At 31.5% G+C, this 16,399-nt stretch overlaps 1 protein-coding gene across 1 annotated transcript; it reads right to left on the reverse strand.

The window, feature by feature from the left end:
* Positions 1 to 409: 409 nt before the first annotated feature.
* On the reverse strand, positions 410 to 16,312 carry LOC148933436 (uncharacterized). The gene is made up of 9 exons (XM_089060075.1): positions 16,213 to 16,312; positions 14,461 to 15,206; positions 13,697 to 14,287; positions 13,141 to 13,621; positions 12,867 to 13,054; positions 12,551 to 12,736; positions 12,257 to 12,370; positions 1,731 to 1,787; positions 410 to 574 (listed from the first exon to the last, which is right to left on the reverse strand). Exons 1-9 carry the CDS (start codon positions 16,310 to 16,312, stop codon positions 410 to 412), a joined length of 2,628 nt encoding a protein of 875 aa, XP_088916201.1.
* Positions 16,313 to 16,399: the final 87 nt, after the last annotated feature.

Here is a 16,399-nt window from a genome sequence, read left to right on the forward strand (position 1 = left end):
TTTGAATCTCATTCTCTATTTCATCAATGAATTTGTTCGTAGCAATCATAGTATTCCAACTTTCTGGCCGATTTGTAACATTGAAATTCTGCAATTAACATATTTGGTTAAGAAGATTTGTAATTCAAATATTTTATATAAATTTTTAGATTACTCACTGTTGGAGATGTTGTCATGAAAAAGCGTGCAGGTGAAGTTGTTGGCTTTTCTTTTTCAATGTTGTTCAAATGTGAAGCCCATGAGTCAATAACACCAGATTTAATTTCTTCATGGGGCTTCAGTGAGTTGAACAATTCCTTGGATGCCCAAGTAAAATCATCATCATATACACATGTATTCCTGAAATGAAGTTATAAAAATTATATATGAACAACAATCATAAATCTTGTCAACTGTTTAGAAAACTAAATTATACATACTTATCTATTCTTCCAGTTTCTACTATGTAGTAGTAGAGATCTCTTTCATGAACTTCAAGGTATGGCAGTATATCAACATCATTTACTTCTGCTTTGTTGAGTTCTGATCTGTTTTTATCTTCTGGAAGTGCACTCTCAGATAATGAAGCAATATTCTGTTTTCGGTGAACATAAAAAATTCATGTCAACTATAAATTCTTGCCATGTCAACTACGGTTCATATCTTGTCATAAAAGTAATGTCAACTACGGTACATAATATGTCAACTTCTAATAAAGGCCATGTTAACTACACTTATAAGTTATGTCAACTACGGTACATAATATGTCAACTACTCATAGAGGCCATGTCAACTACATTTATAAGTTATGTCAACTACATGTAGAAGCCATATCAATAATTATTTTAACTCATATCAACTACACTATCAAGTCATGTCAACAACACTTCACTCATTTTATAAAAATAACATACTGTTTAATTTTAGTTTTAGTTACCTCAGCAGTATTATCTTCTTTATCCAGTGGGATTTCTCTCTCTGTTTCAACGTTTGTGCCATCTTGATTCTCCTTATCTTCCTATTGTTTCAATTAAAACATATTACGTTATGTCAATTATATTTTTTCCTACAATATGCAGAATATCTTTATAGTTTAATATAGTTATTGTAAATTGTACCTGTTTAAGATCTTTCTGATTTTCTGTCTCACTCCCTTTGTTATCAGATTCTATTACAGGTGGTGATATAGGAGACGCTGATTCATTGTTGACGCCACATGTGTTGTACTCTTTTGATCCTTGTTGTTCTTCATTTTCTTGTTCTTCACTTTGTTGTTCTTCATGTACTTCTTCAGTAGTCTATTGAAATAGTAATTTATAATTAATATTAAATTAATTTCAACTTAGAGAAAATATATGTAAACAAAATAATGTACTTACTTTGTTATAGCAATCTCTCCATTTGAAAGTTGGAAATTCTGTCAAATCTTCAAGTGCTTCCTTTTTCATTTCGACAGCAACTAGTGATTCACATATCGTTTTACAGTTGTCGAATGCCTCATCTTTTTCTTGAACAAATGACTTTGCCAATTTTACAAACTTGTCTTCCACAGATTGAACAGAAGTTGTTGGGCTTCCAATTGCAGATCTAGCAATATCACATACTAATCCAAATAGATGATTAGTTTTGACATGTGTAGGAACTTCTTCAAGGGTTTTTACTAGATTGGTCTTCCCATAGTTCATCATTTGAATGTATTTCATTACATTCTGCATGATATCTTTTGGGACAACACTTTGGGAAGACCCAACCTCACTGTCAACTACATGGGGAATCTGTTGTTGAGGCTCCTGCTCCGGCTCCTGCTCCTGTTCATGGATATATCTTCTGAACATTACTCCATTACCAAATATTCCCACATCTATCTCCTGATCTTCCCTAGCCTGGAGATGTGTGCTTGTCCAGCCTTTCATTAATGGGAATGTGCGAGGAACTGAACGTTTGGCTTGTAAAACTCTATCCATGTAACAGAGCTGCATATAAAATACATACAATTATAAGCTATATCAGCTACATATACAACATTATGTGCTTACTTTGTAAACTGTGTGAGTAATCCAGTGTCAATTAAGAGAAAAATATATCAACAAATGCTAAATCAGTGACATATGTCACGACATATGTTGATATATGTTTACATTATATTCACTATTAATAATTTTTAATGTGAAACATAAAACATACCATGAGCAAAGGAAGTGGTCCTGCAAAAGCTTTCATCTTTTTCTTTGACCAATTTTCCTTTGCAAACTTCAGAACAGACAATGTATATGAACACCAGTTGACATTTCGAATATTGTCCAGATCGTCAACTATTTCCCCAATCTTAGACTTTATTGTTCCACATGTTGATGGCTCAATCAATCCTGATTCTAATAGTAACAAGAACAATCTTTTGAACCATGGCCCTCCTTCACTATCTTCTAACATAAGATCTTCCACAGCTTTATGGCTAACATTTCCTCCTTCTTTTATTTCACAATGTTTGGCTATCTTTCTCATGAAAGATGCATTACTTTTACAGTTATCTCTGGAGTAATTTATCCTACCTCTCGGAAATCCATACACCAGCTCCACATCGTCCTCTGTTATACTAACACTCATGCTATTATTTAGCTTTATCTTGCACTCTTTTTCATCAAAACATTTAACCAATTCAAATGCCAAATAGGTAGGAATGTAATCGATGTTGAAATGAAAAACATTCCCAAAACCCATATCCTTGACAGCATTAATCTGGGCCTCATTCAATTTTCTCAGTGTTTCAATAAAATACCACGTCTTCCTTTTGACTAGAAGCCTTTTAGAAAAGAAATTACTTTTCTTTTTCTGTTCCTTAGCTTCTGTATACATTTCTTTCTGTTTTTTGCTTCTAGTCTCAAAAGCAATTAATTTTCTCTTGTCATTTTTTCTTTTACTTCTAATCTCTGATGTAATCAACTCATCCTCATCAATTGATGTACTTCTTTTTCTTTTTGTTGTGTTCTTTTTTTCTGGTTTTAAAAGCAATTAAAATAATGATGTCAACAATACAGTAATATAATATCAAAATTAATAGAAACTACAACCCTATATATGACAAGTGCAGTCATATGTTGTTTAACATAAACAATTCTTTATAAATACAACAAATCTAGTTTATATCAACCACATAACTATGTTCACAGCCATTTAAACAAGCTCACATTATGTCAATAATTATTGTATAAAATGTCAACAATACAGTATTATCATTTCAAAATTTGTAGCAACTACAATCATACAATAATTATTGACACTTCACATATAAATTCACGTTTGTTTCTACAGAACATATCTATTTGAAGAGATATACATTATGTTAAGATTCATTTTATAAAATGCCAATACTACTATGTCAACAGACATCTTCTAATGTCAATAATCATAAAAATTTAAATACATAATACTTAACCTCAAAATTATTCTTCTGGTGTTTCAAAAAGCAAAAGTCGAACTCATCAGATTATTAAATAATGAAACCTAAAAATAAAATCTTTTAGATAATAAAACTTTGTTTTAAAAAACTGAAATTGAAGTCATACAATTAATAAACGAAAGAAATCTTTAACCTGAATGAGTCGTTTCAGTACTATTTGTTGATTTGGTGTTGACCTCCGTTTCTGATGTCGTTTCTACAGGAAACCCCGACGATCCAGTTGAATCACTTGTGTTTTTTTGTCCGGTTGACATTCCTAGTACTCTTAATCGATTTAGGAATCTAGAAAAGAGATGAAGTCGAGTAGATGTAGGGTTTGTATATGAGATAGTAGTCGAAATTTTCTGAGCGGTAATGTATTTTTGAGAGAGAAGAAGATAGAATAGAGTGTAGCTCATCTTTCTCTTGTTGGCATTTATTACTATAAATTAAATTTTTTTCCGGCAGTTTATTAGAAAATAAGACAATGGCATCGTTAACTTTTGAATTAAAAAAAGGCAGTTTACATGATTTATATTTTCTTTTTTGTTTTTGACATTTAATTTGCTTTATATTGACATGTGTTATATTACCATAATTTATAAATTTATTCCAAATATTGAGTTTTCTGAAATTTTATATGAAGCCTATTGATAAGATGTTCAAATTTTTCCTATAAGTTATTGAGATTTGATAATTAAGGTATGGACAAAATGTTGAATTTTTATATTGAAACTATTAACATGTTTTTTATGATAATCTTACCAGTACATATTTAAAATTTAAAAATTAAGAAAAATAGGTGTAAATATTTTTTAGTTACAAGAATTGTTTTTGAGCTATTGACATTCAATTCAAGTTGTTGACATTTCTATATAAGTTGCTGTACTGATTTCATAGTTGACATATTATTAAAGATTGCATAGGTTTTTTTTCAATGTTGTTCAAATGTTGAAGTTGTTGGCTTTTCTTTTTTAATGGACATAAAATTTATGTCAACTACAAATTCTTGCCATGTCAACTACGGTTCATTTGTTGTCATAAAAGTAATGTCAACTACGGTACATAATATGTCAACTACTCATAGAGGCCATGTCAACTACACTTATAAATTATGTCAACTACTCATAGAGGCCATGTCAACTACACTTATAACTTATGTCAACTACACGTAGAAGCCATATCAATAATTATTATAACTCATATCAACTACACTATAAAGTCATGTCAACAACACTTCACTCATTTTATAAAAATAATATATTGTGATAACTGTTTTACTTATCCATGTGAATAATACATAGAAAACATCTTGATAACAACTTTAAGTCATGTCAACTACAAATACTAGCCATGTCAACAAAAGTCAGAGTGCATAATAATTATTTTAAAACCAATCCAGAAAATAAGTTAACATCATACATTAAAATCTGTTTTTGTTCACTTCCTCTTTCTACAACTAAACAACTTCTTGTATTTGTTGTCTAGCTTATGCAATTTGTCCATGTTTGCTTCCATCCAATCACGAGCTAGTTGTAATATTGTTGATCTCTGGTTATTATAAATTGATGCAATCATCGTGCAGCAATATCTTCCCCTGAGTATTTGGATAATCGTCAGACTACGCGCAGAGAAGCCGATATCCCAATCACTGCCCTTTTTCCCAACATAGGTCTCCATGTGCCTCATCAAATAGACACCACAATCCTTTATGTTTGTGGTTGTTGCCCATTCTAAATTCACAAAGTTGAATGAAGACTTGTTTATATTTTCTGAAAGATCTAGCAATTTCTTCTCTATGAAGTATCCTTCAAACATATCTTTCTGCAAAATATATAAATAATTAATTTAAACTACATGTATAAAGCATTTCAACACAATGTAGAGAATATGTCTATAACATATATAAAAGCATACCAGTAAGCCAATATCAATGTCATAATTCTTCAACGGATCTGTATCTTTAACTGGCTTTATATTATCTATGATGTCAATGATGTTTTTCTTCATCCAATATACTACAAGGTAGTAATGATTATCTGCACAAACTGGGAAGAAGACCTGTATGACATGAAATATATAATTATATACATAGAATACTTGTTCATATTATAACATAGATATCATTTTTAGATGTTATTACCAAATCAATTTTTCTCCAGTTGAAATTTGGTCTTCTTTCAACCTCATTATTTATCTGAGAAATAAAATTTGTCTTTGCTGTCAAAGCATCCCAATTTTCCTGCCGATTTGTTACATTGAAATTCTGCAATTAACATATTTGGTTAGGGAGACATCTGACTCAAATAGTTTACATATAATTTAAGATTACTTACACATGGAGATGTACTCATAAAAAAGTGTGAAAGTGATGTTGTTGGCCTTTCATTTTCTCTGTTGTTCAGGTGTGAAGCCCAAGCATTTATTACACCCACATTAATTTCAACATGGGGCTTCAGTGATAAAAACAATTCCTTGGTCGCTCAAGTAAAATCATCTTCATAAATGCATGCATTTCTGAAATGAAGTTATACAAATGACATATGAACAATATTTATAAATTATGTTTACTTCATAGAAAACTAAAAAAAATTTTAGCTCAATGAAATAATTAAATAATGCATACTCATCTGTTCCTTCTGTTTCTAGTATGTAGTAGTACACAGTTCTTTCATAAGATTCCAGATATGTTTTTGTATCTACAGCTCTGATGTCAACTGGAGAGCCTAGGAATGGGACGGAATGCATTTTATCATCAGACTCTTTCACACTACATTCTGTCAGTGGAATCTCAGAGCATGGAACAACATTCTTCTGTCAGTTCAAATAAAATTCATGTTAGTTTCAATTAAAAATCATGTCAACAACTATTATAATTATGTCAAGTATGGTGCATATTATGTCAACGGCACATACGAGTTATATAAATTACAGTACATACCATCTCTGCTACACACAGATACATATTAACAGCAAATAAAATTCACATCAACAACAATTATAAGACATGTCAACTACACATACAAATAATGTCAATAACAATTATAACCAACTGTCAACCACACTTTCAAGCCATTTTATAAAAACAATACAATATCTAATTTTAGTTTCAGTTACTTCACTTTAACAATATTCTCTTCTTTCTCTTTTCCTTTCTCCTGTTGCTTTGCTTTGTTCATTTCAACATGTGCGTCATCCATTGAACTTGCAGCGGGAGGTGAAATAGTAGAGGCTGATTCACTATTGTTATCACCTACTATGTCTTCTTTTGTTCCTTCTTCTTCTTTTTCTTCAACAGCCTATTAAATTAGTAATTTATAATTAATTCTAAATAACAAAAGACGAGATTTGGCTCTTCCCTTTAGGATCAGAAAATGACAATGTAGAGATATGGATTCTGTTTCTTTCTCTTGTCAACTACAGTACATAATATGTTAACTACTCATAGAGGCTATGTCAACAACACTTATAAGTTATGTCAACTACAAGTAAAAGCCATGTCAATAATTATTATAAATCATATGAACTACACTATCAAGTCATGTCAACAACATTTCTTTCATTTTATAAAAATAATATAATGGATTTTAGTTATACTTACCTCAACAATATTATTTTCTTTATCCATTTTAACTGAAATATATTACGTTATGTCAATTATATTTTTATCTATAATATGCAGAATATATTTAGAGTTTAAGATAATTATTGTAAATTGTACCTGTACAAGATCTTTCTGATTTTCTATCTCTCTCCTCTTATTACCAGATTCTAGAACAAGTGTTGACATAGGAGACACTGATTCATTATTGACACCACATGTTGTTTTCTCTTTTGATGCTTCTCCTTCTTCTTGTTCTTCATTATCTTGTTCTTCATGTACTTCTTCATTAGCAGTCTATTGAAATAGTCATTTATAATTAATATTAAATTAATTTTAACTTTGAGAAATATATGTAAACAAAATGGTCCATGTCAACTACACGTAGAAGTCATGTCAATAATTATTATATCTTATATCAACTACACTATCAACTCATGTCAATAATTATTATATCTTATATCAACTACACTATCAACTCATGTCAACAACACTTCCCTTATTTTATAAAAATTATATACAGTTTAATCTTAGTTTTAGTTACCTCAACAATATTATTTTCTTTATACAGTGGATTTTCTCTGTCCGGTTCACCATGTGTGTCATCTTGGTTCTTCTTATCTTCCTGTTATTTCAATTGAAACACATTATGTTATGTTAATTATATTTTTTTCTATAAAATGCAGAATATCTTTATAGTTTAAGATAGTAATTGTAAATTGTACATGTTCAAGATCTTTATGGTTTTCTTTCTCACTCTCCTTGTTATCAGACTCTAGTACAGGAGGTGATATAGGAGACGTTGATTCATTATTGGTGCCACATATGTTGTCCTCTTTTGATCCTTCTTGTTCTTCTTGTCCTTCACTTTGTTGTTTTTCACATACTTCTTCTTCAGCAGTCTATTGAAAAGGTTATTTATAATTAATATTAAATTAATTTCAACTTAGAGAAAAGGTATGTAAACAAAATAATGTACTTACTTTGTTATAGCAATCTCTCCATTTGAAAGTTGGAAATTTAGTCAAATCTTCAAGTTCTTCCTTTTTCTTTTCAACAGTAACTAGTGCTTCACAGATTGTTTTACAGTTGTCAAATGCCTCATTTTTGTCTTGAAGAAATGACTCTGCCAATTTTACACACTTGTCTTCCACAGATTGAACAGAAGTTGTTGGGCTTCCAATTGCAGATCTAGCAATATCACATACTAATCCAAATAGATGATTAGTTTGGACTTGTGTAGGAACTTCTTCAAGGGTTTTTACTAGATTTGTCTTCCCATAATTTATGAGTTGAATGTATTTCATTACATTCTGCATCATATCTTTTGGGACAACGTTTTGGGAAGACCCAACCCCACTGTCAACTACGTGTGGAATCTGTTGTTGAGGCTCCTGCTCCTGCTCCTGCTCCAGATTACGGACATATCTTCTGAAGATAAGTCCATTACCAAATATTCCCACATCTATCTCCTTATCTTCCCTAGCCTGGAGATGTGTGCTTGTCCAGCCTTTCATTAATGGGAATGTGCGAGGAACTGAACGTTTGGCTTGTAAAACTCTATCCATATAGCAGAGCTGCATATAAAATACATATCAATAACAATTATAAGCTATATCAACTACTTATAAAACATTATGTCAGCATTATATTCACTATTAATACTTTAATGTGAAACGTAAAACATACCATGAGCAGAGGAAGTGGTCCTGCAAAAGCTTTCATCTTTTTCCTTGACCAATTTTCCTTTGCAAACTTCAGAACAGACAACGTATACGAACACCAGTTGACATTTCCAATATTGTCCAGATCGTCAACTATTTCCCCAATCTTAGACTTTATTGTTCCACATGTTGATGGCTCAATCAATCCTGATTCTAAAAGTAACAAGAACAATCTTTTGAACCATGACCCTCCTTCACTATCTTCTAACATAAGCTCTTCCACAGCTTTATGGCTAACATTTCCTCCTTCTTTTATTTCACAATGTTTGGCTATATCTCTCATGAAAGACGCATTACTTTTACAGTTATCTCTGGAGTAATTTATCCTACCTCTCGGAAATCCGTATACCAGCTCCACATCGTCCTCTGTTATACTAACACTCCTGCTATTATTTAGCTTTATCTTGCACTCTTTTTCATCAAAACATTTCACCAATTCAAAAGCCAAATAGGTAGGAATGTAATCGATTTTGAAATGAAAAACATTCCCAAAACCCATGTCCTTGACAGCATTAATCTGGGCCTCATTCAATTTTCTCAGTGTTTCAATAAAATACCACGTCTTCCTTTTGACTAGAAGCCTTTTAGAAAAGAAATTACTTTTCTTTTTCTGTTCCTTATTCTCTGTATACATTTCATTCTGTTTTTTACTTCTAATCTCAGAAGCAATTAATGGTCTCTTGTCATTTTTTCTTTTACTTCTAATCTCAGATCTAGTCAACTCATCCCCATCAATTGATGTACTTCTTTTTCTTTTTGTTGTGTTCTTTTTTTCTGGTTTAAAAGCAAGTACAATAAAAATGTTAAAAATACAGTAATATAATGTTAACCATATAACTATCTTGACAACCATTCAAACAAGCTCACATTATGTCAATAATTATTGTATAAAATGCCAATATCACTATTTCATAAAAATGTCAACAATACAGTATTATCATTTCAAAATTTATAGCAACTACAATCATACATATGACAATTGCCATCATACCCTATTGATATACTTTGTAATCCTCTGACCCTTCACATATGAATTCACGTTTGTTTTTCATATCTATTTTATGGAACCATATGACTATGTCAACAGCAATTCAAACAAGCATACATTATGTTAATATTTATTTTATAAAATGTCAATACTACTATGTCTACAGACATCTTTTAATGTCAATAATCATAAAAATTTAAATACATACTACTTAACCTCAGAAATATTCTGCTGCTGTTTTAAAAAAGCAAAACTCGAACTCATCAGATAATTAAATAATGAAACCTAAAAATAAAATCTTTTGAATAATCATACTGTGTTTTTCAAAAGTGAAATTGAAGTCATTCAATTAATAAACCAAAGAAATGTTTAACCTGAATGAGTCGTTTCAGTAATATCTGTTGATTTGCTGTTAACCTCCATTTCTGATATCGTTTTACCAGCAACAGTCGAAGACACTGAATCACTTGTGTTTCTTTCTTCTGTTGACATTCCTAATACTCTAAATCGATTTAGAAACCTAGACAAGAGATGAAATCTGTTAAACGAAGGGTTTGAATACTAGAGAGAAGCAGAAATTTCTTTGAGCGGTAATCTATGTGTGAGAGAGTAGGTGTTAGAGAAATATTTATTATTCTGCTTTTTTATGCCTTAGCGGAATAGTTCGTAGAGTACATGGTTTCTTTTCATCCGTTTTATTAGAAAAAAAGGCAGTTGACATTGTTAATATTTGAAAAAAAGGCAATTGACATGACAATTATTTAGTTATTGGCATTACATAGAGTTTATTTATATTTTCTTTTTTATTTTTCACGTTTAATTTGCTTTATACTGAAATGTATTGTATGACCATAATTCATCAATATCTTCAAAATATTGAGTTATCTAAAATTTTATATGAAGCCTATTGAAAAACTGTTCACATTTATTTAGTTTTTATATGGAAACTATTAACATGTTTTTTATGATAATGATGCCAATACATATTTAAAATTAAAAAATGAAGAAAAATAGCTGTACATTTTTTTTAGTTAAAACAATTGTTTTTGAGCTGTTGACATAAAATTCAAGTTGCTTAACTCATTTCATAGTTGATATATTATTATAGGCTGCGTAGTTCAAATCGATATATAATAATTGTTTTACACATCCATCTAAAAAACATGATAATATCAAATATTCAAACGAGTCTTTGTTCAAATCAAAATAAAACAGCTGTTTACTTATTGGTTCTACGGCTAAACCATTCCTTGTACTTGTTCTGTAACGCAGATAATCTTTGCCTGTTTGCATTCATCCAGATGTTAGCATGGCATATTCATATCCATACACTTCTTGTTGCTCTCTGATGTAAGCATTGCTTCGCAATATCTTCCTCTGAGTACCTGTAGAATTTTCAAGCCGCGTGGAGTAAAGCCAATATCTCAATCCCTTCCCTTCCTGCCAAAGTATGTCTCCATATGTCTCATCGTATAAACACCACTGTCTTCTTTATTGTTGCTTGTGGCCCAATCTAAAGGAATAACCTTGTAAGGAGACTTCTTTATATTCTGTGATAGATCTGTCATGTTATTCTCTACAAAGTATGCCTCAAACATATCTTTCTGCAAATATATAAACAACTAAATTAAAATTTGCATACAAAGCATTTTAGCAAGATACATAAATTATGTCAACAAAAATATAAACATAATGTTAGCTATATTTAAAAAAGCATACCAGTATTGCAACATCAAAGCTATACTTTTCCAAGGGATTCTTGTCTCTAGGTGGTTTGGCACTATCAATTATCTCAATTTTGTTCATCCTCATCCAGAATACCACAAGAAGTAATAGCCACTTTTAAAAACAGGGAAGAATACCTGTATTGTATGTTAGATAAAATTAAAGAAAAGAATTTGACAACTCTTGTAGAAAACTATGTAGGTGAAACTGTGAGATCTTTGAACAAAAATAAATTTGTTACCAAATCAATCTTTCTCCAGTCGAAATCTTCTATTGTTCTAATCTCCTGTTCAATTCGCGACACAAAGTTATTCTGGGATTGTAATGGATCCCAATGAGGCTGCCGATTTGTTATATTCAAATACTGCATTTAACATTTTTTTGTTAGTGAAATTTGTCATCCAAATAGTTGACACAGAAATTTAGATTACTCACGCATGGGGATGTTGTCAGAAACAGGCGCGGAGGTGATGATTTTGCCCTTTCTCTTTCCTTGTAGTTCAGGTGTGCTGCCCATACATCAATTACACCTGTACTGATTTCTGAATGGGGTTTCAGAGATGAAAACACTCCTTTGCTTGCCCAAACAAAGCCATTAGTGTAGACACATAAATCACTGAAATGAAAGCGTGTAGAGAACATTTAAATATCATTCATAAATTATGTCAACTGTATGTAAATATAAAAGGATTGTAGAGATTATTCAAAGAATTAAATTATGCATACTCTTTTGTTCCTTCAGTTTCTACTATGTAGTAGTACATATCTCTTTCGTCTGGGTTCAGGGTTGTTTTCATATGTACAGCTCGTATTTCAAATGGTGAGCGTAGCACTGGGCTAGGACGTATTTCAGCACGAGTCCGTTTCTCTCTAGCTTCAGCCAGTGGAATCTCAGAGATCGGAACAGGGTTCAGATGCTGTTGTCATTGAATTTAATATTAGTTGCAATTACAAATCATGTCAACTATATTACACTAACTGTTTCAACAACTAATATGATTATGTCAACTACACTACATATCATGTCAATAACTGTGTCAATTACATTTTAACAACTATTACAAGCAATGTAAACAATAATTCATTCATTTTTTTACCTTGTAAACAATCATTATTCTTTCCGTGTTTTCAGGAGTTTTTTCTTTTTCCTCACGCATCTTATCTTTCCCTTTATGTTCTTGTATTTGTATGTTGGATTCAGGAGGAGTGTCATCCAGTGTTTCAATACCCTCTCTCATCATATACTCAACAATTGAGCATGCAGCTGCATCCTCCCTGTCTTCCTGAAACTCCATGCTATAAAATGTCAATTATATTTTAATCTATGTCAACTATGATATCCACAATGTCAATAACTAATATAAAATCATATAAAAATATTCAAGAGTTTAATACAATTATTATAAACTGTACCTGTTCATTTATGATATCAACAATAACATTTGTTGCCTTGATTGCTTCTTCATTGTTGCTGATTTCAAAGTCAATACATGCTTTTGATAATAGATGCAAGGCATTTTGTGTTCTTAAGTCTATATCAGCTTCATCTTCTGCTTGAATTTCAAACTCACTTTTCCTATTCTCAAATCCTACAATTGATGCTTCAATATTGACATGTGCAGGAGATTCATTTGTTGGTGATGTCCTATCAGCTTCATCTTCTCTTCTGCTTGAATTTCCAACTCACTACTCCTGTTTTCAAATTCTATAAGTGATGATTGATTATTGACTTGTCCAGGAGATTTAGTTGTTGGTGATGCCCTATCAGCTTCAACTTCTTCTTGCATTTCCAACTTAGTTTCACTGTTCTCAGATTCCATAATTGATTCTTGAGTATTGACATGTCCACCATATTCAGTATTTGGTGATGACCTATCAGCTTGAACTTGTACTTGAATTTCCATCTCACTTCCTCTGTTCTCAGATGCTAAAACTGATGCTTGCTTGTTGAAATGCTCTGAAGTATTGGCTTCTTGTTGTTGGAGAGATGGGTATGCTGTGTGTGGAGATCCTAATACGGCTGTCAAGATAGGAGAGTTTGATTCATTATCACCATCACACATCATGTTCTCCTTGCTTTGTTCATCTCCTTCAACAGTTTGTCTGACCTCTTCAGGATTATCAACTGGTGATGTAGGTAAATTTTCTCTATTTCTTTCTTCTACAGCCTGTTCAAAAATTATTTCAACAATGTATCTATAAAATTATGTATTAATTTAAATATAGGTTGATTATGTGCTTACTTTATCGAAGAAATCTCCCAATCTGAAAGTTGGAAATTCATTCAAATCTTCAAGTGTTTCGTTTTCTTTTTCAGCATTCCGTATTGAGTCAAATATCGCTTTCCAGTTATCAACAGCAACATTGTCGTCTATATGAAATGACTGGGACAAATGCAGAAAAGTGTCTCTCTCAGATACAACCAGAGATTTCTGGCTTCCAATTGCGCTTCTAGCAATGTCACAAACAAATCCAAATAAATCATTATTCTTGATCTGTGAAGAAGCTTCTTTGAGGACTCTAACAAGATTGGTCCTTCCATCATTTATCTGATTGATGTATTTTAAAACATTTTTCACCATATCTGATGGGAGTATGTTCTGAGAAGAAGACCCCACTCCACTGTCATCTACATCAACTCTTTGTTCTTCATTCTCTTGCTGCTGCTCTTCATTTCGAATGTATCTCTTCTTTACATTTCCTAAACCAAAAACTCCTGCACTAATCTCTCTATCTTCTCTAGCCTGAAGATGCTCACTATTCCATCCTTTCATTAATGGAAATGTCCGAGGAACAGGACGCTTGTCTTGTATAACTCTGTCTAAGTAGCAGAGCTGCATATGTTAAAAAATGCATGTCAATTACTATTGTGTCGTGTCAACTAAATACAAAAGCCACTTAAAATAACTAATACAACTTATGTTAATTATAGTACGAGCTATATCAACAACACACACAACATAATGTAATTATGTTAATAATCAACAATGCAAAATGTAAAACATACCATAAGGAAGGGAAGAGGTCCAGCAAATGCATTCTTCTCTGTGATTGACCAATTTTGTTTTGCAAATTTGAGAACAGATATTACATACGAACACCAATTTACATTTCTCACGTTATCCAGATCATCAATTATCTCTCCGATCTTAGATTTTACCATTCCACATGTTGATTGCTCAATCAATGTTGATTCTAGCAATAACAAAAACATTGTCTTAAACTGCCTTCCTCCTTGAAGATCATTCAACATAACTTTTAAAACATCGTTATGGTTCACACTTTCTTTTTTCGTACCACATTTCTTTGCTATCTTCCTCATGAAAGCTGCATTACTTTTACACTTATCTCTAGAATAAGTAATGTCACCTCTTGGGAACCCATATACAAGCTCCACATCCTCTTCAGTGATATGAATTTGTTTACCATTGTTAAGATTTATCTTGCACTTATTCTCTTCAAAAAATTTTAATAATACTAATGCTAATCTGCTAGGAATGTAATTAATCTTGAAATGTAGGACACTCTCGAAACCCAACTCCTTCACAGAATTAATCTGTTCCTCATTCAGTCTGCTTATTGCATCAACAAAATACATTGGCTTCCTTTTCACTAGAAGCCTTTGAGATAGATTTTCAGCAATAACAATCTGTTTTCCATCTTCTACACTTTTCTTTTGCTTTTTCTTAACAATAATTAACTCTTTCTGAGATACTGAGGTACTCCTTTTTCGCTTGGATGTTCTTCTGTTTTCTGTTTTAAAATCAAACATAATAAATCTATATCAATTATACAAAGTATCATGACAATAACAAGTGTACTCTGTTGACATCAAGTGTGTGTATATTACTAAAATTATTTCATTAGATATACCAATCACAATTAACAGAATTTCAGGCATTAAGTATGCTCTATCATTAAAAGGTATTTTCCATATATAGTTAGAACAATTATATTATTACTATTATGTCAACAATTAAAGTTGACATAACCTGTTGATTATCTTATAAAGTTTATGGCAATTATACTCTGTTTATATAAATATGACTATGTCAACTATTATTTAAACAAGCTTAGAATATGTCAATAGCTATTGACATACTACTACAACCATACATATGTTTTCTACAGCCATCCTAACAGCCATTGAAACAAGCATACCCTATGTCAATAGTTGTTGACATACTACTAACAGCCATCCTAACAGCCATTGAAACAAGCATACCCTATGTCAATAGTTGTTGACATACTACTAACAGCCATCCTAACAGCCATTGAAACAAGCATACCCTATGTCAATAGTTGTTGACATACTACTAACAGCCATCCTAACAGCCATTGAAACAAGCATACCCTATGTCAATAGTTGTTGACATACTACTACAGCCATACATTTGTAAGTTTTCTACAACCACTATAACAAGCATACAATATGTCAATATTATTATGTCAATACCTATTCAAACAAGCATACACTACTTTCATTACTGTGAACAGTATATTATTATAGCTATGTCAATAGCTAGTATATAAAATGTCAATAATCTTAAAAATTTAAACAAATCCTTAACTGGAAGATGAAGATTCTTCTCTTCCTTTTTCTACAGCAGCAATTTTCGTTGGCATTTTTTCTGATTCTACAATCGCAAATCAACAAAAAAATTCAGCAAGTATCGAATTCATAAAAAACGAAATCGAGATGTTTATTAAAATACCAAAATCAAAGCAATATACTTAAAATATGAATCAATTTCTTAACCTGAAGAAGTAGCTTCATGCGTCGCCGATTTTGACTGCTGTTCCTCAGCTTCAATCGATTTTTCAATCGATTCTTTCCGATTTTCCTCTTCGTTCGTCATTTAGATCAGCGAGATTTTCAATGTTTTTGGTTTGAATTTTGAAAATCACCGAGTTGTTGCAGATTTTAAAGGATTCGAAGTGGATGA

This window comes from Salvia hispanica, chromosome 1, assembly GCF_029641045.1.
Source record: "Salvia hispanica isolate PSC_SH4W2 chromosome 1, Shi_PSC_v1, whole genome shotgun sequence".
Lineage (NCBI taxonomy): Eukaryota > Viridiplantae > Streptophyta > Magnoliopsida > Lamiales > Lamiaceae > Salvia > Salvia hispanica.

Bases quoted from the DNA above. Each gene is read 5' to 3' on its own strand.
- LOC148933436 (XM_089060075.1), bottom strand. From the start codon at position 16,312: ATGACGAACGAAGAGGAAAATCGGAAAGAATCGATTGAAAAATCGATT. The intron at 15,207-16,212 runs GTTAAGAAATTG...ATTTTAAAACAG, and splicing joins GCATGAAGCTACTTCTTCAG to AAAACAGAAGAACATCCAAG. The intron at 12,371-12,550 runs GTAAAAAAATGA...CAATGACAACAG, and splicing joins GAATAATGATTGTTTACAAG to CATCTGAACCCTGTTCCGAT.